This window comes from Schistocerca serialis, chromosome 7 (genome assembly GCF_023864345.2).
Source record: "Schistocerca serialis cubense isolate TAMUIC-IGC-003099 chromosome 7, iqSchSeri2.2, whole genome shotgun sequence".
Taxonomy (NCBI): domain Eukaryota; kingdom Metazoa; phylum Arthropoda; class Insecta; order Orthoptera; family Acrididae; genus Schistocerca; species Schistocerca serialis.
In genome coordinates, this window is record NC_064644.1 from 455,858,087 (window position 1) to 455,881,174 (window position 23,088).

Sequence of the window (23,088 nt, forward strand, 5' to 3'; positions counted from 1 at the left end):
GCCCCCGGAGTAGACAATATTCCATTGGAACTACTGACGGCCGTGGGAGGGCCAGTCCTGACAAAACTCTACCATCTGGTGAGCAAGATGTATGAAACAGGCGAAATACCCTCAGACTTCAAGAAGAATATAATAATTCCAATCCCAAAGAAAGCAGGTGTTGACAGATGTGAAAATTACCGAACTATCAGCTTAATAAGTCACAGCTGCAAAATACTAACACGAATTCTTTACAGACGAATGGAAAAACTGGTAGAGGCCAACCTCGGGGAAGATCAGTTTGGATTCCGTAGAAACACTGGAACACGTGAGGCAATACTGACCTTACGACTTATCTTAGAAGAAAGATTAAGGAAAGGCAAACCTATGTTTCTAGCATTTGTAGACTTAGAGAAAGCTTTTGACAATGTTGACTGGAATACTCTCTTTCAAATTCTAAAGGTGGCAGGGGTAAAATACAGGGAGCGAAAGGCTATTTACAATTTGTACAGAAACCAGATGGCAGTTATAAGAGTCGAGGGACATGAAAGGGAAGCAGTGGTTGGGAAGGGAGTAAGACAGGGTTGTAGCCTCTCCCCGATGTTGTTCAATCTGTATATTGAGCAAGCAGTAAAGGAAACAAAAGAAAAATTCGGAGTAGGTATTAAAATTCATGGAGAAGAAATAAAGACTTTGAGGTTCGCCGATGACATTGTAATTCTGTCAGAGACAGCAAAGGACTTGGAAGAGCAGTTGAATGGAATGGACAGTGTCTTGAAAGGAGGATATAAGATGAACATCAACAAAAGCAAAACAAGGATAATGGAATGTAGTCTAATTAAGTCGGGTGATGCTGAGGGAATTAGATTAGGAAATGAGGCACTTAAAGTAGTAAAGGAGTTTTGCTATTTGGGGAGCAAAATAACTGATGATGGTCGAAGTAGAGAGGATATAAAATGTAGGCTGGCAATGGCAAGGAAAGCGTTTCTGAAGAAGAGAAATTTGTTAACATCCAGTATTGATTTAAGTGTCAGGAAGTCATTTCTGAAAGTATTCGTATGGAGTGTAGCCATGTATGGAAGTGAAACATGGACGATAAATAGTTTGGACAAGAAGAGAATAGAAGCTTTCGAAATGTGGTGCTACAGAAGAATGCTGAAGATTAGATGGGTAGATCACGTAACTAATGAGGAAGTATTGAATAGGATTGGGGAGAAGAGAAGTTTGTGGCACAACTTGACCAGAAGAAGGGATCGGTTGGTAGGACATGTTCTGAGGCATCAAGGGATCACCAATTTAGTATTGGAGGGCAGCGTGGAGGGTAAAAATCGTAGAGGGAGACCAAGAGATGAATACACTAAGCAGATTCAGAAGGATGTAGGTTGCAGTAGGTACTGGGAGATGAAAAAGCTTGCACAGGATAGAGTAGCATGGAGAGCTGCATCAAACCAGTCTCAGGACTGAAGACCACAACAACAACAACAACCTTTAGAATGTGAAAGAGAGTATTCCAGTCAACATTGTCAAAAGCTTTCTCTAAGTCTACAAATGCTAGAAACGTAGGTTTGCCTTTTCTTAATCGTTCTTCTAAGATAAGTCGTAAGGTTAGTATTGCCTCACGTGTTCCAACATTTCTACGGAATCCAAACTGATCTTCCCCGAGGTCCGCTTCTACCAGTTTTTCCATTCGTCTGTAAATAATTCGCGTTAGTATTTTGCAGCTGTGACTTATTAAACTGATAGTTCGGTAATTCTCACATCTGTCAACACCTGCTTTCTTTGGGATTGGAATTATTATATTCTTCTTGAAGTCTGAGGGTATTTCACCTGTCTCATACATCTTGCTCACCAGATGGTAGAGTTTTGTCAGGACTGGGTCTCCCAAGGCCGTCAGTAGTTCTAATGGAATGTTGTCTACTCCCGGGGCCTTGTTTCGACTCAGGTCTTTCAGTGCTCTGTCAAACTCTTCACACAGTATCGTATCTCCCATTTCATCTTCATCTACATCCTCTTCCATTTCTATAATATTGTCCTCAAGTACATCGCCCTTGTATAAACCCTCTATATACTCCTTCCACCTTTCTGCCTTCCCTTCTTTGCTTAGAACTGGGTTGCCATCTGAGCTCTTGATATTCATACAAGTGGTTCTCTTCTCTCCAAAGGTCTCTTTAATTTTCCTGTAGGCAGTACCTATCTTACCCCCAGTGAGACAAGCCTCTACATCCTTACATTTGTCCTCTAGCCATCCCTGCTTAGCCATTTTGCACTTCCTGTCGATCTCATTTTTGAGACGTTTGTATTCCTTTTTGCCTGCTTCATTTACTGCATTTTTATATTTTCTCCTTTCATCAATTAAATTCAATATTTCTTCTGTTACCCAAGGATTTCTATTAGCCCTCGTCTTTTTACCTACTTGATCGTCTGCTGCTTTCACTACTTCATCCCTCAGAGCTACCCATTCTTCTTCAACTGTATTTCTTTCCCCCATTCCTGTCAATAGTTCCCTTATGCTCTCCCTGAAACTCTCTACAACCTCTGGTTCTTTCAGTTTATCCAGGTCCCATCTCCTTAAATTCCCACCTTTTTGCAGTTTCTTCAGTTTCAATCTGCAGTTCATAACCAAGAGATTGTGGTCAGAATCCATATCTGCCCCTGGAAATGTCTTACAATTTAAAACCTGGTTCCTAAATCTCTGTCTTACCATTATATAATCTATCTGATACCTTTTAGTATCTCCAGGATTCTTCCAGGTATACAACCTTCTTTTATGATTCTTGAACCAAGTGTTAGCTATGATTAAGTTGTGCTCTGTGCAAAATTCTACAAGGCGGCTTCCTCTTTCATTTCTTCCCCCCAATCCATATTCACCTACTATGTTTCCTTCTCTCCCTTTTCCTACTGACGAATTCCAGTCACCCATGACTATTAAATTTTCGTCTCCCTTCACTACCTGAATAATTTCTTTTATCTCGTAATACATTTCATCAATTTCTTCATCATCTGCAGAGCTAGTTGGCATATAAACTTGTACTACTGTAGTAGGCATGGGCTTTGTGTCTATCTTGGCCACAATAATGCGTTCACTATGCTGTTTGTAGTAGCTAACCCGCACTCCTATTTTTTTATTCATTATTAAACCTACTCCTGCATTACCTCTATTTGATTTTGTATTTATAACCCTGTAATCACCTGACCAAAAGTCTTGTTCCTCCTGCCACCGAACTTCACTAATACCCACTATATCTAACTTTAACCTATCCATTTCCCTTTTTAAATTTTCTAACCTACCTGCCCGATTAAGGGATCTGACATTCCACGCTCCGATCCGCAGAACGCCGGTTTTCTTTCTCCTGATAACAACGTCCTCTTGAGTAGTCCCCGCCCGGAGATCCGAATGGGGGACTATTTTACCTCCGGAATATTTTACCCAAGAGGACGCCATCATCATTTAACCATACAGTAAAGCTGCATGTCCTCGGGAAAAATTATGGCTGTAGTTTCCCCTTGCTTTCAGCCGTTCGCAGTACCAGCACAGCAAGGCCGTTTTGGTTAATGTTACAAGGCCAGATCAGTCAATCATCCAGACTGTTGCCCCTGCAACTACTGAAAAGGCTGCTGCCCCTCTTCAGGAACCACATGTTTGTCTGGCCTCTCAACAGATACCCCTCCATTGTGGTTGCACCTACGGTACGGCCATCTGTATCGCTGAGGCACGCAAGCCTCCCCACCAACAGCAAGGTCCACGGTTCATAACATTCTGAAAACTTTCAGTTGAAGATGAGGGATCAGAAACTAAAATTACTGTTTATTTTTGAAGGCATTAAAATTTGTCTAAATCAGTCTTTACCGCAGTTCTGTCGTAAAGAATTACAGCAGTGTTGATGTTTTCTCCTTCCTGTTGTTGAGAAACATGTGTATTCCTGGTGAAACCACTGTTCACCAACAATGAATTTTTTGTGCTGTTTTCCTGTTGGTTGCAAAACACTTTTGTATGATCATTCTTCTAAGTTTGTGTCCACAGCTATTTCAGTAACATGATGTTATGCACATACAGCTGTGAATCAGTTGCACACTCCATAGAACTACAGTCATTCAGTAATTAAAACTTCCGGGCTAAGAGGCCGTGGTCCAATAGTAGAAATACTTCTCCCTGACGTTTCGTTGCCAGCTGCGGGCAACATCATCTGAGGTCAGGGAGAAGTATTTCTACTATTGGACCACGGCCTCTTAGCCCGGAAGTTTTAATTACTGAAGACGCCGGCCGTGAAAGCCTACACGCTATGATTACAGTCATTCAGTCTGTAGTGGACATTAATAATATCAGCAAGAAGAAAAGATTGTAGATTATTAGCACAACAGAGTGATCCAAAAACGGCTTACTTTACCAGTGATACCATTCATTTTCTGATTCATGTCTTAATAATGCTGGGTCCACAGGAGTGGAACATTGGGAGAACAGCAGGTGCATGTGTTAGATTTGTGTTCTGTTCACACAGAAGACTATCACTGATTATAGCATATTGCAGCATTTCAGCCACACTGACCATAATGTAAATGACATGGTAATAACTGCAGTTCAGTGAGGCATTAGCAATTGTTACCTAATCCCCATGGTTACTTAGCTGTTCCATAGATAAAATTCACGATAAACGCTACGATGTGGAGTGTGTCAGCGGTACAAACATAGAACATTTCTAACAAAATAATAATAATAATAATAATAATAATAATGGATGACTATATAATAATAATGGATGACTATATGATGGCCATCTACAGTATTTTTCCTTTCTTTAAAGATGACAAATTATCTCTGCTCAAGAAATCCTTTGTGCTAAAGAAGGAATTGTTAAGGAGAAACATCTTTAATCTACATTTGAAAACTTCTCCGCTGTCTGTCAGACATTTTATTGCCATAGGTAGTTTTATAGCAAGGTTTAAAACAGAACACACACATGACAACAGGCAAAAGTTAGTAAAAATCTGTGCATCTGTAAGAAGGTCCATGCTCAAAGCGTGCAACAACTACCATCATCGTAACCTTAGCGAAAGGTCTTTCTAAAATCCGAGATAAATCTGGTTCTACATAAAATCACTAAATGGGTTGAAGACTTCTATACATTCACTCATTGACCAGCATTATGTGGTAACAGAAGACAGCAAAAGGATCGCTGAAGTTTTAAATTTTGTGTTTAAGAAATCATTCACATGGAAGAATCAAATAAACATACCGTCATTTGACAGTCTTACAGACTTCCACATATAGGACATAGTAACAAGCATCTCTAGTGTAGAGGCAACTGGTGGTGTTGTAAACAAATACATCACCAGCTCTGGGTGGTATTCCAATGCAGTTTTACAGAGAGTGCTCTGTGGCATTCGTCCCTTATACTTGGTTTGTGTTTATTGGGAATCTCTCACCCAACACAAATTCCTAAGCAACTGGAGAGGAAAAAAAAAAAAAAAAAAACATGTGATTCCTTTATACAGGAAGGGTAAGAGAACTGCCTACAAAATTACTGGTCAATGTCCTTAACATTGATTTGCTGCAAAATTCTTGAGTTCAACTCTCAATTCAAATGTAATAAATTTCATTGAAGAGAAGAGTTTCCGTTCATAAATCAGCATGGATTAAAAAGCATTGCTCATGTGAAACTCAGCTTGCCTTTTCTCACAAGACACCCTGTGTTCCATGGATGAAAGGAAACATGCAGATTCTTTATACCTATTCCTGGCAAGCATTTTGGACCCCAGCTGCAGACAGTTAACGGAAGCATACAGGCTAGGTTCACAGATATGTGAATGGCTCGATGATTTGTTAACTAATAGAACCCAGTTCATTGTCCTCTAAGGCGAGTGTTCATCAGAGACAAGGATATCGTCAGGGTAGTGTGATAGGACCACTTACTCTCTATACGTGTAAATGATCTGATGGATAAGGTGAGCAGCAATCTGCTGCTTTTTGTTGATGATGCTGTGGTGTATAGAAAATGTTGTTGAATGACTGTAGCAAGATACAAAATAACTTAGGCAAGATTTCTAGTTTGATGTGATGAAGTGCAGGTTGTTCTAAATGTAGAAAAATGTAAGTTAATGCAGATGAGGAAAAACAGTCCTGTAATGTTCAAATAACACAATATTAGTGTGCTATGTTACACAGTCATGTCTATTAAATACCAGGTGTAACATTGCATACTAATATGAAATTGAATGAGCTCATAAGAACGGTAGTAGGAGAAGTGAATGATTGACTTCAGTTAATTGGATGAATTTTATGGAAGTGTGATCCAACTGTAAAGGAGACTGCTTATAGAATGCTAGTGCAACCCATTCTTGAGTATGGCAGTACTGCTCAAGTATTTGGGATCCCCATCTGATAGGATTAAAGGAAGACACTGAAGCAATTCAGAGGCATGCTGTTATGTTGGTTACCAGTAGACTTGATCATCAGATTTGTTATAGAGATGCTTAGTGAACTCAGATGGTGATCCTGGAAGTAAGATGACATTCTTTTCAAAGAACATTATTAATAAAATTTAGAGAACTGGCATTAGAACCTGACTGCAGAACAATTCTACAGCTGCCAACGTACATTTCACGTAAGGACCATGAAGATAAGGTAAGAGAAATTAGAGCTCATACAGAGGCATACAGACAATCTTTCTCCCTCACTCTAGTTGCAAATGAAACAGGAAAAGAAATGTGTATCCTCCGCCATGCACCATATGGTGGCTTATGGAGGATGCATATAGATGTAGATGAAACCACTGCCTATATTGATTAAATTCTTTGCAAAACAAATTTCAACTGCATCTTTCGCCATCAAGTCCCTAGAAGATGAAGTCAGTGCCAGAATTAAGACATTTTCACACCACATAGAGTGACCAGTAACGATTCAGTGCTGTGCTATAGCTGATTTATTGGGCTGCAAAATTGAAGTATATCTGTGGTGCTCTGTGCTTCTTTCATGGACTGTATGAATCACCTGCCTCATGTATGAAAATCAACACTTGCAGTGGGTCTTGTAAACCCCAGCCTTGTGGAGCATCAAGTTGTCTTTGACAGAACCCAAAAGTACTCCACTTGTTAGTAAAAACAAAGATGAGGTGACTTACCGAACAAAAGCGCTGGCAGGTCGATAGACACACAAACAAACACAAACATACACACAAAATTCAAGCTTTCGCAACAAACTGTTGCCTCATCAGGAAAGAGGGAAGGAGAGGGGAAGACGAGAGGAAGTGGGTTTTAAGGGAGAGGGTAAGGAGTCATTCCAATCCCGGGAGCGGAAAGACTTACCTTGGGGGGAAAAAAAAGACAGGTATACACTCGCACACACGCACATATCCATCCACACATACAGACACAAGCAGACATTGTCTTTAAATATGTCTGCTTGTGTCTGTATGTGTGGATGGATATGTGCGTGTGTGCGAGTGTATACCTGTCTTTTTTTCCCCCTAAGGTAAGTCTTTCCGCTCCCGGGATTGGAATGACTCCTTACCCTCTCCCTTAAAACCCACTTCCTCTTGTCTTCCCCTCTCCTTCCCTCTTTCCTGATGAGGCAACAGTTTGTTGCGAAAGCTTGAATTTTGTGTGTATGTTTGTGTTTGTTTGTGTGTCTATCGACCTGCCAGCGCTTTTGTTCGGTAAGTCACCTCATCTTTGTTTTTATATATAATTTTTCCCACATGGAATGTTTCCTTCCATTATATTGATTCCACTTGTTAGTAACATTGATAGACATTTATGGTCACACTAAATGAAATGCACAATGTAAAACTCCTTAGGGTTCAGCTGGATAACAAGATAATTGAGTCAATAACAACTTATGTGACTGCTGTGTATCTGGCTGGCTGACATTTTTGACAACTGCTGATATTTCTACAGATGACACCATGTGATTTAGAAAATGCAATTGCAATAGGGAAGCCCTGTGTAAGGAAATTTAAAATCTCGATATGAGAGGTCGTGCTGAAAGCCAACACACACCAAAACACTAATACCGCTACAAAACCAAAGATGACCCAAGTCAGAATTTATTGACTGTGAAATTTAATTACAAAATTTAATTACTAATGAGTGAGGTAGCATTAATACTGCCTCTATGTTGTTTGACTAGGAAGAGTGTAGGATTCCATGCAGAATTTAAACAAAAATCTCTACCTCTATTTATAAGATTGCTTATTAATTTAATCTCAACTGCTTTCTTGATAACACTACCCCTATAGCTGGATGCACCTGCCAGAATCACTATATTGTTATGTGTCATAGCATGACTGGTACCAATGCAACACCAGATTTGCTCAGATGTAAATGTGTGTGATGCTTACACTCACTAAATGATTCCTCCATGGTCCTGATGATCTGACCAGTGTGTGATATGCCATAACTGCAAGTGGTGCAATAGACACCCACTTTACATAAAATAAGATCATCCTTTACAGACCGTAAAGGAACATTTCACATCATGTTTCTGTGTAATATGACCAATCCTGTTGAAAATGCTATCTGAATAATGTAGAAAGTCCATAGAATTGGTACCACCTCATTATTTTCATCTTTTACCTAATTCATGGTTGGTTGATAGTGCAATGCACATCTTATCTTTCACTGTAACCATTCCAATAAGAGGTGAGTTCGAAGTGGTTTAACTCAGCTGACAACTTTCAGGGTCTCAGATGATGTAAGAAGCCGTATGAATCAAGGTCTTCATGCTGAGCTGGATGGTGACGGCTATCAGCAGGAAGAAACAAATCAGTGTGAGTTGGCTTCTTATGTATGACATGTCCCACAATACCATCAACTTTCCGACTGACCATCACATGAAGGAAGGAAAGGCAACTCATCTTGTCCACTTCCATCATGAAGGAAATATTCTGGTGCTTTGAATTCAGATGTTCCAAAAAGTCGTTTAAATTCTCACTTCCATGAGGCCAAACGACAAAGCAACCTCTATATATCTGAAAAAAATCATAGGTTACAATATTGCTGACTCCAGGGTGTGTTCCCGTGACAAAGGGCTCACCATTGCAACTCCATACATCTGTTCACATGGTCAGTGAATAGAAATTAAGTTAAAGCCAAAATGCGGTCATTAATACTACATCTAAAAATATATTTTGCAAGCCACTGTATAGTGGATGGCGGAGGGTACCATGTACCACTATTAGTCACTTCCTTTCCTGTTCCACTCATGAGTAGCGTAAGGAAAAAATGACTGTTGGTAAGCCCCGATATGAGAAATAATTTCTCTCATCTTATCTTCTTGGTCCTTAGGTGACATTTAGATTGGCAGCAGTAGAATCGTTCTGCAGTAGGGCTCAAATGCTCATTCTCTTAATTTCCTGAATAGTGTCTTGCAAAAAGAACATCATCTCTTCAGAGATTTTCATTTGAGTTCCTGTAGTATCTCCATGATACTTGCATGCTGACTGAACCTGCCGGTATAAACCTGGTTTGATGTCTTCCTTGAAACTGACTTGGTGGGAATTACAAGCAATTCAGCTTTACTCATGACTGGGTGGCACTAGTGCTCTATAAGCCGCCTCTTCTATAGATGAGCCCAATTTCCTCAAATTCTCCCAATAAAATGAAGTTGACCATTCACTTTCTTTACTACCAATCTGATGTGTTCATTTCATTTTATATTGCTTTACAACATTACACCTAGATATTTAATCAATGTGATTGTGCCAAGAAGTACACTACTATGCTGTATTCAAACATTAATTGATTGTGTTCCCTACTCATCCACATTAAATTACATTTTTCTACATTTAGAGCACATTGTAATTCATCACTAGAAATTCTGTCCAAGTCATCGTGTAACCTCCTACAGTCACTCAACAATGCCACCTTACTGTATGCCTCAGCATCATCAGCAAACAACTGTAAATTGCTGTTCACCCTGTCTGTCAGATAATTTATGTATAAAGAGAATGAAAGAACAGTCATATCACACTTCCCTGGGACACTCCTGATGATACACTTGCCTCTGGTGAACAGTTGCCGTCAAGTACAATGTACTGTGTTCTGTTACTTAAGAAGATTTTGAGCCACTCGCATATCTCTGAACCTAATCCAGATGCTCAGACCTTCATCATCAGTCCACAGTGGGGCATTGTGTCAAATGCTTTCCAGAAATCTAGGAATATGGAATCTACCTTTTGCCGATTATCCATGGTTCACAGGATACCATGTGAAATAATGTCAAGCTGAGTTTTTCATGAGCAATGCTTTCTAAATCCATGCTGATTTGTGGGCAGAAGCTTTTCTGTCTCAAGGAAATTTATTCCATTCGAACTCAGAATGTTTTCAAGAACTTTGCAGAAAACCAGTGTTAAGGATATTAAAGTGTAATTATGCAGGTTTGTTCTTTAACCTTCATTATATACTGGAGCCACCTGCACTTTTTTCCAGTTGCTTGGGACTCTTGTGGATGAGATATATGCGACAAATGCAAGTTACTAGGTCCATGCTGTAGAGCACTCTCTGTTAAACTGAACTGGGATTCCATCTGGACCTGGTGACTTATTTGTTTTCAACTCTTTCAGTTGCTTCTCTATGCCAGGGGTGCCTATTTCAACGTCCTCCATGTGCAAGTCTGTGAGACAGGAAAATGATGGTACATTTATATGATCCTCCTGCATGAATGATTTCTTAAACTTAAATCTTCAGCTTTCCTTTTGCCATCCACTATTTCCACTCCAGACTGGTCAGTGAGTGACTTTATAGAAATTTTCAACCTGCTTATTGATTTTATGTATGTCCAGAATTTTCTCAGGTTCTCAGAAAGATCTTTTGTTAAGGTATATGGTGGTGGAAATGGTTGTACACTTCAAATGTCAATCTTCTAATGGGCAACAAAACCAGACCTAACCTCAGTTAACCATGATGAATCAGACAGAGGAACATGAGTGAAGAGAGAGACCACATCGAAACTCACTAGAATGTTGAAGTCGTTCAAATGCAATCCTCTTAATCAATGCAAAAAATCCACCAAGTTTCCAGGATGAAATTTGCACTCCACAGTGGAGTGTGCACTGATATGAAATTTCCTGGAAGATTAAAACTGTGTGCCGGACTGAGATTTGAACTTGGGGCTTATGCCTTTCACAGGCAGGTGCTGTACCAACTGAGCTACCCAAGCACAATTCACAACCCATTCTCACATTCCCGAGGCTGTGGCTAAGCCATGTCTCCACAATATCGTTTCTTCCAGAAGTACTAGTTCTGCAAGTTTTGCAGGAGAGCTTCTATGAAATTTGGAAGGTAGCTCAGTTGGTAGAGTGCTTGCCTGTGAAAGGCAAAGGTCCCGAGTTTGAGTCTTGGTCCAGCACACAGTTTTAATCTTCTAGAAAGTTTCAATCCAACAAGATCTTAATGCGATACACTCACACACCTACTAGTGCCCTCAACAGAGTAGCAATGTGTTTTGCTAAGGTATATGGTGTGTAAGGTTAAGAGAAACCACATCCTGTGGGCCTTTGGAATGCCATGTAATCTAGAGGGAACAGCACAATAAGAATTAAGTCTCTGGTAGTCTCTTGCAACAAGAATTGTTTTTTCAGGAAATTGTTAGTCTTCCTCTCAACCCGTTTTTTCAGTTCAGCATTGAACCTCTGATATAATGAATCAGTTAGTAAAGACTACAACTCTGGAAAATAACCCTGCTTGTCCCACACAACTACAGCATTTCCCTTGTCCATGGGTAGGATAACAATATCAGGATCCACCCAGAAAAATGCAAAGCAGCTGTTTCAGCTTCTGTTATATTACTCTGCCCAAGTGAGCACATGACAGTCTTCTCCCTAATGTCCTTGGCAACATCAGGAGGTAATTTAAAAACAACCTGTTTGACAGAATTTATTAAATCAACACTGGTATGCCCTTGGGTATCAGTGCAAAGTTTAAACCTTTTCCAGGCACTAATAAAGCTGCAACATCCAAAGTTTTCACCATGAGATTGATCACTGAATGTCGAGATATAGCATTAGATATCTTCTGGGAATTGCTCTGCATACCAAAATTTTAGATGTACTTGCACGGTACTTTCTGGTTGCATTGGTGCCTTGTAAATCACAGTGTGTGCACCTGGTGGTTGTTGATGACACCTGATTCTATACCTCTAATTTGTTTGAACACCGATAAAATAATCGAGAAGCTCAGTTCAACATGTTATGCCCTTAGAACCACTTCTCACTGTATCAACCAGAAGGCAATAACGTTTTCTTATTTTTGGTATTTTCACTCCCTGTTATCCCAAGAAATTATCCTATGAGGCAGAGCCTCTTAAGTCAATAACATGTTTATTCAGCAGAAACAAGCAGTAAGAATATTACATAAAGTAGATAACCATGCATCTTGCAGAAGCCTTTTTATGTATCTTGTAATTATATCTCTCAGTTCTTAATAAATTTACCCCTTCATGGAGTGTGCTGCTGATAATAAAAATCAGTATCAGTTGAACTGTGAGTTACACAGTCAAAATAAAAAATGCAAAAGTAAGGTTCATGTAGACTTTGCCCTCTTGCCTAGGGAGATGCTGGTTCACTTCAGTAATGTTTCTCCATAACATCACTATGATATGTACATGTGCATTTTTTACCATCAGGGATGTCTATTGACTTTCAGGGTCATATCGTGTCTGAGTGTGGTGAGCTTCCCATGGAATGGTCAGTCATCCATCTTGTGTTTACAGAGAGCTGACAATTTCACTTGAGAGTTGATACCATCATCTTGTTGATTTATGCCATCATCTATGGAACATTTTTGTAATTGCAGTTTACATATCGAAAATATTGGTTGCTGTTTTCATTACCTGTGTATACAAGAACAGATTTGACTGCCAGGGATGTCTATCAACTTTCATGGCCATGTTGAGTCTGAGCGCAGTGAACTTCTTGTGGAATGATCAGTTATCCATCTTCTGTTTACAGAGAGCTGTCACTGCTGATGGTCAAAACTGAGGTTATGGACGTGTCATAGTGACATAATGGAGAAGCGTCACCTACGTGAATCTAGTGTCTTTCTAGGCAAGACCTAGGGTTCATAATGGGTTTATGTACTTTCATGGGAAGATTTTCAACAAGTTCCCATCTAACATAAACCAATAAATCCATGCCAGTTGAAAAGAAAATTAAAAATTGCCATCATTAGCTACACTTTCTACAAATTATCTGAATACCTAGTTTCAGGAATTAAAAAGTTTGTTATGCTTTGATTAAAATAGCTTGTGATTGATGTTATGGTGCATCGAGTGATAGGGGGCAGCTGCCAGCCAGTTGTAGTTCTTTCTCGAGCACCATATGCTTACTGTGCAGACTGTTTTGTAGGTGCATACAGCACTTTGTCAAGCATGATTGGCAGCATGCCAGAAGCTGCATGCTGGCAACACTGTCCTCCGTCACTGCAATCTGTCAATCACAGTCATTTTAATCAAATTATAGGTACACAGTAAGTAGCAGAGTTTGTTATAAAGCTGCATGGCAAGTATTAATGTACTGTAAATAGGACTAGGTATTTACAGACGTAAGATAATGCTTTCTTTGAAATATATCATAATCAAGTAAATATTAAATTACTTATATAAGACATCTGGTATAGTTGTGGAGACAGTGACCTTTTTCAAAGTAGTAGCATTCTTTCTAATTTACTTGATTAAATTCATCTAGCATAAGCAAGAATAGCATCAGGTAGTATAGTGATAGTTTATTGTCAATACAGTATACAAATTCAGTTCTATGATCTATTTGTCTTTTGTTCATGTGTATCTTGATTCATTCCTCATCCTGACGGTTCTCCTTCTTGGAACTCAATCAATGAATGAATCAAGAAATGCATGTGTTGATTTCACTAAACTTATGGTGGAATACACAGTGCCTGTCCAAGAATTTAACATAATCTGTCTCACTACTAATATCATCATGGAGTTAAATATCATTTCTGGTACAAAGTTTATATATTTCATGTCTAATAATACCTAATATTGCTTTTATGTTGTTGTTAGAATTTTTAATTGTTGTGCACAAACTGTGGTTTTGACCATTTTAATGTCACTGTGAAGAATTGTGCAATACAGTTTGTAGGGCACCTGTAAGTCTTCAGTAGAGTTAGTCTTTTATTACATTAAATAACACAGTCTTCTCGTGGCACTAAGTACTTCCAGCTCAGGTGTTAGCCACCCTGTCTTTCAGATTCTATTGTCCCATACCTGTTGTGTAGGGAAACAGCATCCACAGTGTTGGAAGATTTTTTTTGTTTTGTTTTTTAAGGAAATAATTAAATATCTCATCTATTGTGTGTCTTTGCTAAAATTTTTCCTAATGTCCGTCCAGTAATTTCTCATGCATTGCATACAATTGCCCTTGCCTGCTGTCAGAATGAGATCGGCAATGCCACATTTGTATCCCATCCACCCGCTGCCTCACAGACCCAGCCATAAGGCACATTTCCCCAACTTTTGTTTCCACTTCCCTTCTTCTTTCTGCCCTTGCTTATTCCACCTGACACAACCAAAAGCTAGCAAATTTCTCAGTCTTGTTTATTTATCTGTCAATAACTCAGTGTATGAGGGGGGACCCAAAAGTAACCGGAATCGTAATGCTGCACATCGTGTACTCGTAATAGCAGGTTGCGCCGCCAGAGGGTTGTAGTTGGAGCTCTGCTGAGTCATTCTGCCACGCGGCGTCACCCAACAGTGAGAAGTGTGGTTTCTTTGGCAGTTCTTTGAGTGTGCGTACTGCGTACAATGCAGACATGACACGAGGAAATGGCTAGTTCTTACGAACAACGTGTGGCAGTCAAGTTTTGTTTCTTGCTCGGCAAGAACTCAGCAGAAACTGTTGCGATGAGTCGGAGAGCCTACAAAGACCATGCTCTTAGTAAAACGCAAGTGTACGAATGGTTTTCTCGGTTTAAAAAGGGAGAAATGGTGGTTGAAGATCAGCCCCATTCCGGTCGACCTTCAACTGCTCAAAGCGAAGACAACATCGACAAAATCCGTGATCTCATCAGTGAAGATCGACGTAGGACAATCGACCAACTCGAGAACTTGTCCGGGTTGTTCTGGAGCTCAAGACAGCGCATCTTGAACATCAATTTGGGGATGCAAAGAGTGCCAGCAAACTTCGTGCTGAAGCTTCTTACCAGGGATCAAAGGGATCATTGCGTTCAAGCCTGTCTCGAAATGAAGTGGCCATTCAAAGATTATCCACATTTTTTTCAATAAAATCATTACAGGTGATGAGTCATGGTGATACGGGTACGATCCAGAAAGTAAACAACAGTCATCACAATGGAAGTCACCTGGCTCACCTCGACAAAAAAAGCTCGACAAGTGAAATCAAATGAGAAAATGATGTTAATCTGTTTTTTTGACATCAAAGGGATCGTACACTCTGAATTTATCCCTGAAAACCGGACAGTAAACCAACAATTCTATTTGGAGATTATGAAACGGCTTCGCAGAAGTTTGTTGCAAAAATGTTCGGCTTTGTGGTATTCTGGCATGTGGTTCCTGCACCACGACAATGCTCCCGCACACACAGCTCTCAGCGTTCACCAGTTTTTGGCCTCAACGAAGACGACTACCTTGACCCACATGCCCTATTCACCGGATTTAGCACCCGCGGACTTCTTCCTATTCCCGAGGATGAAAAGAGACTTGAGAGGGAAGTGTTTTGCTGATGTGGAAGACGTAAAACGCAATGTCATGAAAGTGCTAGCAGGTATCAAAGAGGATGGATTTAAAAGGTGCTTCGAACACTGGAATGAACGTTTGGACTAGTGTATTAATGCTAATGGAGACTACTTCGAAGGAGATTAAGGTTGTATTAGAAAACAATAAAGTATATGCTTTCTAGAAAGAAATTCAGGTTATTTTTGGGTCCCCCCTCGTATATTAACCATTCGGTGAGTTGTTACCTTTATTCCTCAAATTATCAAACTGAAATTAATATTGAAACCCCTACATACAATGACTAGAAAGTTATTTCTACTAAGTCTTATTAGTAACATCTCTTAATTGCTTAAGGAAGTTTAAAACCATTGCTTCTGGGTGTCTGTACACTGTCAGAACTGATATCATGTATGTTTCCAAATCTGCTGCTGAAATATAGCACGCAAACAGCTGTTCAGCGCAATACTCATTTAAATCTATAGACTGGGGATTATTCCACATTCAGTCACATAACCACACTCTGTTTTCTTATATTATGCCTACAGTAATGGGATACTAATGTGTATCGATCTAATTGTGTCTGTTCAGTTTCTGTAAGTTCTGAATGATGTTCTGTTGCGCACAGCACATTTGTAGGAGTACATGCAGATTTTTCAGTGTCCTGTAATGGCATGAGAAACTCATCTTTCTTTTTTAATACACTTTTTACATTTTGATAGAAAATGCCCAAAGCATTGCAATTATTAACATTTGTGCTGACTAAGCTGTCATTTATTGTCTCTCTACTGATTGTTGCAACTGTGCCTACAGTTACTCAGGCAGTGATGTCTTTCAAAAAAATTTATACTAAGAAACTGCAGTGAAAATGAACATAACAGAAATTGGGCAGTGTTCTGGTTACATGGAAAGGTTCTGGAAATTAGTCATTTAAGAAACCTCCTACAGAAAACATTCAAATGCAGACCATGCTGTGTGTGATTCAACTCATCAATCTCACCTTGTGTAAGTGTCCTAGTCTGTTCTGTGACTCCTGGAGCTCTGCAGTTACATGTACAAAACCCTTCAACCAGGACTTATTGTATCTATCAAAGAATGGCACAATTTTTTACATTGGTGTGAGAAGTATTCCCATCTATATATCTCCTGATGTCAACTTCAGCTGTGTATTGAGGACTGTTCTGCCCCCCCCCCCCCCAGCCCCACCCCCAATAATACATTACATTTACTGCAATCCATTAACTGGCCACAGGTTCAGCCATCATAGAATGTTGGCTGAAAATGTTTAAAATGCATTACTGCTCCCATTTACTCACTTTTCTTTTAGTAAATACCAACATAAAACAATCAAATAACAAGACAAGAAAAGGAAACAAAACATACTTACAGGGATTTGTGTGTATTTTGTGCAGGAAATATCTATAAATGCTAATAAAAATAAATTAGCTGTCAGGAAGGTGCATCTTGTTTTCTTTTATTTCTAGCATACTGTACAATATCTGGATGAGAATAAATATATCTTGCAAGTTGGTGTACTCCACCATAGGTATCTGCTCTAGTCTTTTTACACATCTCGAGCTGTGCTTCCTCTAAATTTGGATCACAGTCCACTATGTGGAAAACATGAATTAAGTGAGGATCTACAGCTCGAAATACAGATATGTTTTTTGCTGCTAAGATGAACTTATCAAAGAGGTCCACATCTTCTTTACCCCATCCTCTTATTGATGTATCAAAACCCCCTATTCTTCTTAGATCACTTTTATATACACTTGCTATTCCAAAACCATACTGTCTCCAGTAGCCACTGTCTTCAGTAATTCGAAAATGATTTGGTGAAGACACCAGTCCTTCTTCAGAATAAACGACACTTGGATCAAATTCACTAAACACAATAGGAAAATAAGCTTGTTTTCCTTGGATTGTATTAATTCGTATTCTTTCAAGTGCTGCAGATGTAAATACCATGTCCACATCTATGAAAAATATTAAATCATCATCTTTGCAATGTGCAGTTCCTATTTCTAACGCGATAGCTCGAGCAAAGGTGTCAAGCACAGGGTATATCGTAAGATCAGCATTACTGTATCTTCCCTGAAGCTTCTGCACAAGAGTCACTGTATCATTCAGTCTGTTCTCTTTATCACTAGGAAACAGAATTATTATAAGTGACACAGCTTCTTCATTCATCAGACACACTTCCTCAAACACAGACATAAATCTCTTGAAAGTGTTGAAGCGTCCAGACAATGGCAGTATAAAGTTTATCTTCTTGTCTCTGATACTTTGTGATTTATCTGAAGTCCGAGAGCCAAAGAGGAAGGGAAATGATTCCCCAATTTTGAGAAGACCATTCTCAAAGGCATCTCTAAATGATTTCTGAAGCCCCTGTAATTCTTCAACAGAAGCTTCATTTTCGTCCTGTAAAAGGCTTTGTACTTCCTCACCATCAACTGTTTCCCTAATTTGAAGACCTGTAGACATTAAAAATATTTGTTAGAAGATATATATGATACACATTTGATAAATCGTTACTGGAAATTTGAAGACTTTACAAAAATGAATTATGTCCTACAGTTTCCATTGGTTGTTCAAATATTAATTTTAGAAAATACAGTAACAAACAATTTTCAAAATAGGTCTATGGAAATTTGATAGAAAGGAATAACAATCAAATATGATCTATAAATAATTTCTTTAGTCATCAAATGTGGAGTCATTAACATCTAAAAATAATAAATTAATTTAATGGTCATAATAGAATGCTTTTCAGCTGCTTTTTATAGAACACTGTGCCCTGAAATAGCAAATCAGACATTAAAAGTGTCTTCGAAAACAACTAGCAAAATATTCTACAATTTTTGGAAACTGAGAGTTTATCCAGAACTCACTCTTAAAGACTTTCCTTGGTCTGCCTTCATATCAGTAATTTACATTCTATACAAAGAATGTGGTTTAATTGTCAGTAAGAGGTAAAAGAATAGGCATATTGTTACTTCTCATCACAATCAAAATTATAGCTGTAGGATGGAGAGTATACTCGATAAAGAAAGATTACAGGGGAAAATTTCGCATAGTTTATCACCTGCTGTGAGTGGCGGTGCTGCAAGCGATGCTGGACAGTGAGCAGAAACATAATCCATGGCTGTAGAGGATTCCACCTCATCATGCACCATCTCTGTGACTTAATTTAACCAACAAGGTGGACGTAAAAACGTGAGCCTCAACAGTTTCACGATAGTCAGACTTGGCCCCTGATGAAAGTGATGTAGGCAACATCAAGAGCTTGGGATTTTATCCGAATTTGACTCAGAAAGCTAATCAAGAACTTTTTATTCAAGGGCTCCATCATGCAAGCTTTGTAACCATGTTTAATGCATGTTTCACACATAATACCTATCAGGATTCTAAACAAACTGACTAACCACCATTGTGTCATCAGATCTCACTATTATTATTTCTGGCTTGCATGCCAAAAGCTTCTATTTGTCACCTGTGAGCTATTACATTTAATATTTTCCTCTGGGCTGTTCTCTCTCTCTCTCTCTCTCTCTCTCTCTCTCTCTCTCTCACACACACACACACACACACACACACACACACACCCATATACACTCCTGGAAATGGAAAAAAGAACACATTGACACCGGTGTGTCAGACCCACCATACTTGCTCCGGACACTGCGAGAGGGCTGTACAAGCAATGATCACACGAACGGCACAGCGGACACACCAGGAACCGCAGTGTTGGCCGTCGAATGGCGCTAGCTGCGCAGCATTTGTGCACCGCCGCCATCAGTGTCAGCCAGTTTGCCGTGGCATACGGAGCTCCATCGCAGTCTTTAACACTGGTAGCATGCCGCGACAGCGTGGACGTGAACCGTATGTGCAGTTGACGGACTTTGAGCGAGGGCGTATAGTGGGTATGCGGGAGGCCGGGTGGACGTACCGCCGAATTGCTCAACACGTGGGGCATGAGGTCTCCACAGTACATCGATGTTGTCGCCAGTGGTCGGCGGAAGGTGCACGTGCCCGTCGACCTGGGACCGGACCGCAGTGACGCACAGATGCACGCCAAGACCGTAGGATCCTACGCAGTGCCGTAGGGGACCGCACCGCCACTTCCCAGCAAATTAGGGACACTGTTGCTCCTGGGGTATCGGCGAGGACCATTCGCAACCGTCTCCATGAAGCTGGGCTACGGTCCCGCACACCGTTAGGCCGTCTTCCGCTCACGCCCCAACATCGTGCAGCCCGCCTCCAGTGCTGTCGCGACAGGCGTGAATGGAGGGACGAATGGAGACGTGTCGTCTTCAGCGATGAGAGTCGCTTCTGCCTTGGTGCCAATGATGGTCGTATGCGTGTTTGGCACCGTGCAGGTGAGCGCCACAATCAGGACTGCATACGACCGAGGCACACAGGGCCAACATCCGGCATCATGGTGTGGGGAGCGATCTCCTACACTGGCCGTACATCACTGGTGATCGTCGAGGCGACATCCAAACCGTCATCGAACCCATCGTTCTACCATTCCTAGACCGGCAAGGGAACTTGCTGTTCCAACAGGACAATGCACGTCCGCATGTATCCCGTGCCACCCAACGTGCTCTAGAAGGTGTAAGTCAACTACCCTGGCCAGCAAGATCTCTGGATCTGTCCCCCATTGAGCATGTTTGGGACTGGATGAAGCGTCGTCTCACGCGGTCTGCACGTCCAGCACGAACGCTGGTCCAACTGAGGCGCCAGGTGGAAATGGCATGGCAAGCCGTTCCACAGGACTACATCCAGCATCTCTACGATCGTCTCCATGGGAGAATAGCAGCCTGCATTGCTGCGAAAGGTGGATATACACTGTACTAGTGCCGACATTGTGCATGCTCTGTTGCCTGTGTCTATGTGCCTGTGGTTCTGTCAGTGTGATCATGTGATGTATCTGACCCCAGGAACGTGTCAATAAAGTTTCCCCTTCCTGGGACATTGAATTCACGGTGTTCTTATTTCAATTTCCAGGAGTGTATATTGCCCTATTTCCTGCCACATATGCTCACTATAGAATGCCCTGTGTCCTGTAGTAAGTTGACTACAGTTTTCTTTCATACTGTAACTGGTTATTTTTAGCTAGCTTCATGATGTGTCTCTGTATCTATTTGCATATGAAACAACAATAGCAACTAATGTCATTTTCTCAAATATTTTGAAATATAATTTAGCAGGCAGGAAAACCTCAGTTGCAGATGTAGATAAATGTAAATGGACTAAATACCAGTTTGCTTTACATAAAGGAAATGGGTAGCCAACAGCTGGTTAGTTTCAAGTCTGATGGACCATTTTGCATGATAAATCACAATGGTGTGGAATGAGTTGTTTTACATTCACATTGCCAATTAATTTGTTTATCTAGGAGAATACTGTGATTCACACAGTCAAATGCCTTAGACAGGTCACAGAAAATACCAAATGGCATCATTTTATTATTTTATGCTTATAAAAAGAACATGTAAATGGTGTTCTCAGAAAAGCAACTCTTCTTAATCACAAATTTTGAGTTGCTGAGGTGTGATACTATTCTAGAATATATCATCTTCCCAAAAATTTTGAAAAAAAGATGTCAGTAGTGAAACAGGTCAGTGGATATTGGCATTTCTCGTATCACCTTTCTTAAAGAGGCGTTTAAAAATGGCATATTTCAGTCTCTCTGGAAAAATGCCTAGAGTTGGTGATGCATGACATATTTGACATAAGACTGGGCTTATTATTTGGTAGTGATGCATTACATATTTCAGATAAGACTGGGATTATTATATGGGAACAAATCTTTACTATTATATTGAAAATGCAATCAAGACATATGAGAGAACTTGTAATTTTCTTAATTAAATTAATTGCTACCTATGAGTCATCATTTGTAGCCTTTCCATTCAGTTCAGTGGTAATATTGTCCTGTTTTGTGGCCAGCTGTCCTGTCTCTCATTTCATTATATTCCATGTAGCCTTAAAGCTGTTGTCAGGATTATCAATTTCTAACATAATGTGCATATTCCTTGATGGCAACTACTGCAGGATCTCTGTTTGTTCTTGCCATCAGATACACTTCACATTTCCTTTCACAAGACCCTTTAATCCCTATAGTAATCCATGGTTTTTTACATGGCTGTTTAATGTCCTTTCTGATTAGCTTATGTGGAAAGCAATTTTTGGATAGATCAGATTTTGTTAGCATTTGGTTTATTATGAATTTCATCACAGGTCATCTCTTGTTAACTGTTCTCAAAAACATTTGCCCTGGAGTCATGAATTATCCTGAGGTGTATCCATACTGTAAGGCACTATGTTATTTATCCTAACTATTTTGCATCATGATCAGAGAGAGCATTTGTTACTGGGTCAACAGTTATTTTCTTGCTTTGAGCTTTACCAAAAAAAAAAAAACATTATCAGTTAGAGTTTTACTGTCTTTATCCACCCATGTTGGAAAGTTGAATGGTGACATCAAATTGTAGGATCCAAATAAGACTTCTACATCATATTGCCTATCAGAATCCTTTAGAAAATCTGCAGTGAAGTCACCACAAAGACTATTAACTGCTTGATGCTGTCTGACACATAACACAGTAAGGAATCCAGATTCCTCATGTTGTTGTTGTTGTTGTTGTTCTTGTGGTCTTTAGTCCAGAGACTGGTTTAATGCAGCTCTCCAAGTCACTCTATCCTGTGCAGGCTTCTTCATCTCCAAGTAACTACTGCAACCTACATCCTTCTGAATCTGCTAAGTGTATTCATAAACAGTTCAAAATATCTCAATGGGGATCTATATGCAGTTACAATTAAAAGGGAACTATTTTCGGCATTAATTCACAAGCACACACTTCTATGCACTGATCACTACAAAATCTACTTGTCTCAGAGTTTTTGAACTTGTGTTCTGTCTTAACATATGTAACAACTCCTCATTTTCCCATACTAGTTATGCATGAGTAAGCTGCTGAAGTTTAATCTTGTATATGAACTTATCTAATCCTATGGTTATTTGGTGCTCAGATAGGAACAGGATGTCTATTTCTTCGGACTTCTCTAAAGTTTCCAAACAGACAAGAAGCTCTTCTATCTTATTACTAAGTACTTTAATATTTTAATGAAATAAGCTAACCTTACTTTTCTGAGCATCATTACACATTTTGTGGGGCTCTTCTGTTATTTTGACTTATTTAACAAAAAAAAAAAAAAAAGGAAAAAAGGAGTCATATCTCTGTGAATGACCTAGATGCAATAAATGAGAAACAATACCAAATGATACAAAAGTTACCTCTTTGTTGGTGACTGATGATGTGACATAGGACAGACAAGTGTACACACACACACACACACAAACACAAACACACACACACAGCCACTGTTGGCTTTGAGCACTGTGGCAGGTATAGATCTTGGCT

General features: G+C 39.8%; 1 protein-coding gene across 1 annotated transcript in view; it reads right to left on the reverse strand.

Moving 5' to 3' along the window:
- Positions 1–17,080: 17,080 nt before the first annotated feature.
- The window catches only part of LOC126412470 (chondroitin sulfate synthase 1), a 299,840-nt gene continuing 293,832 nt past the window's right edge, over positions 17,081–23,088 (reverse strand). Inside the window, exon 8 of the mRNA XM_050082081.1 lies at positions 17,081–18,132. Coding sequence (XP_049938038.1) covers positions 17,108–18,132 — 1,025 coding nt within the window. The 3' untranslated portion in view covers positions 17,081–17,107. The remainder of the gene's footprint in view (positions 18,133–23,088) is intronic.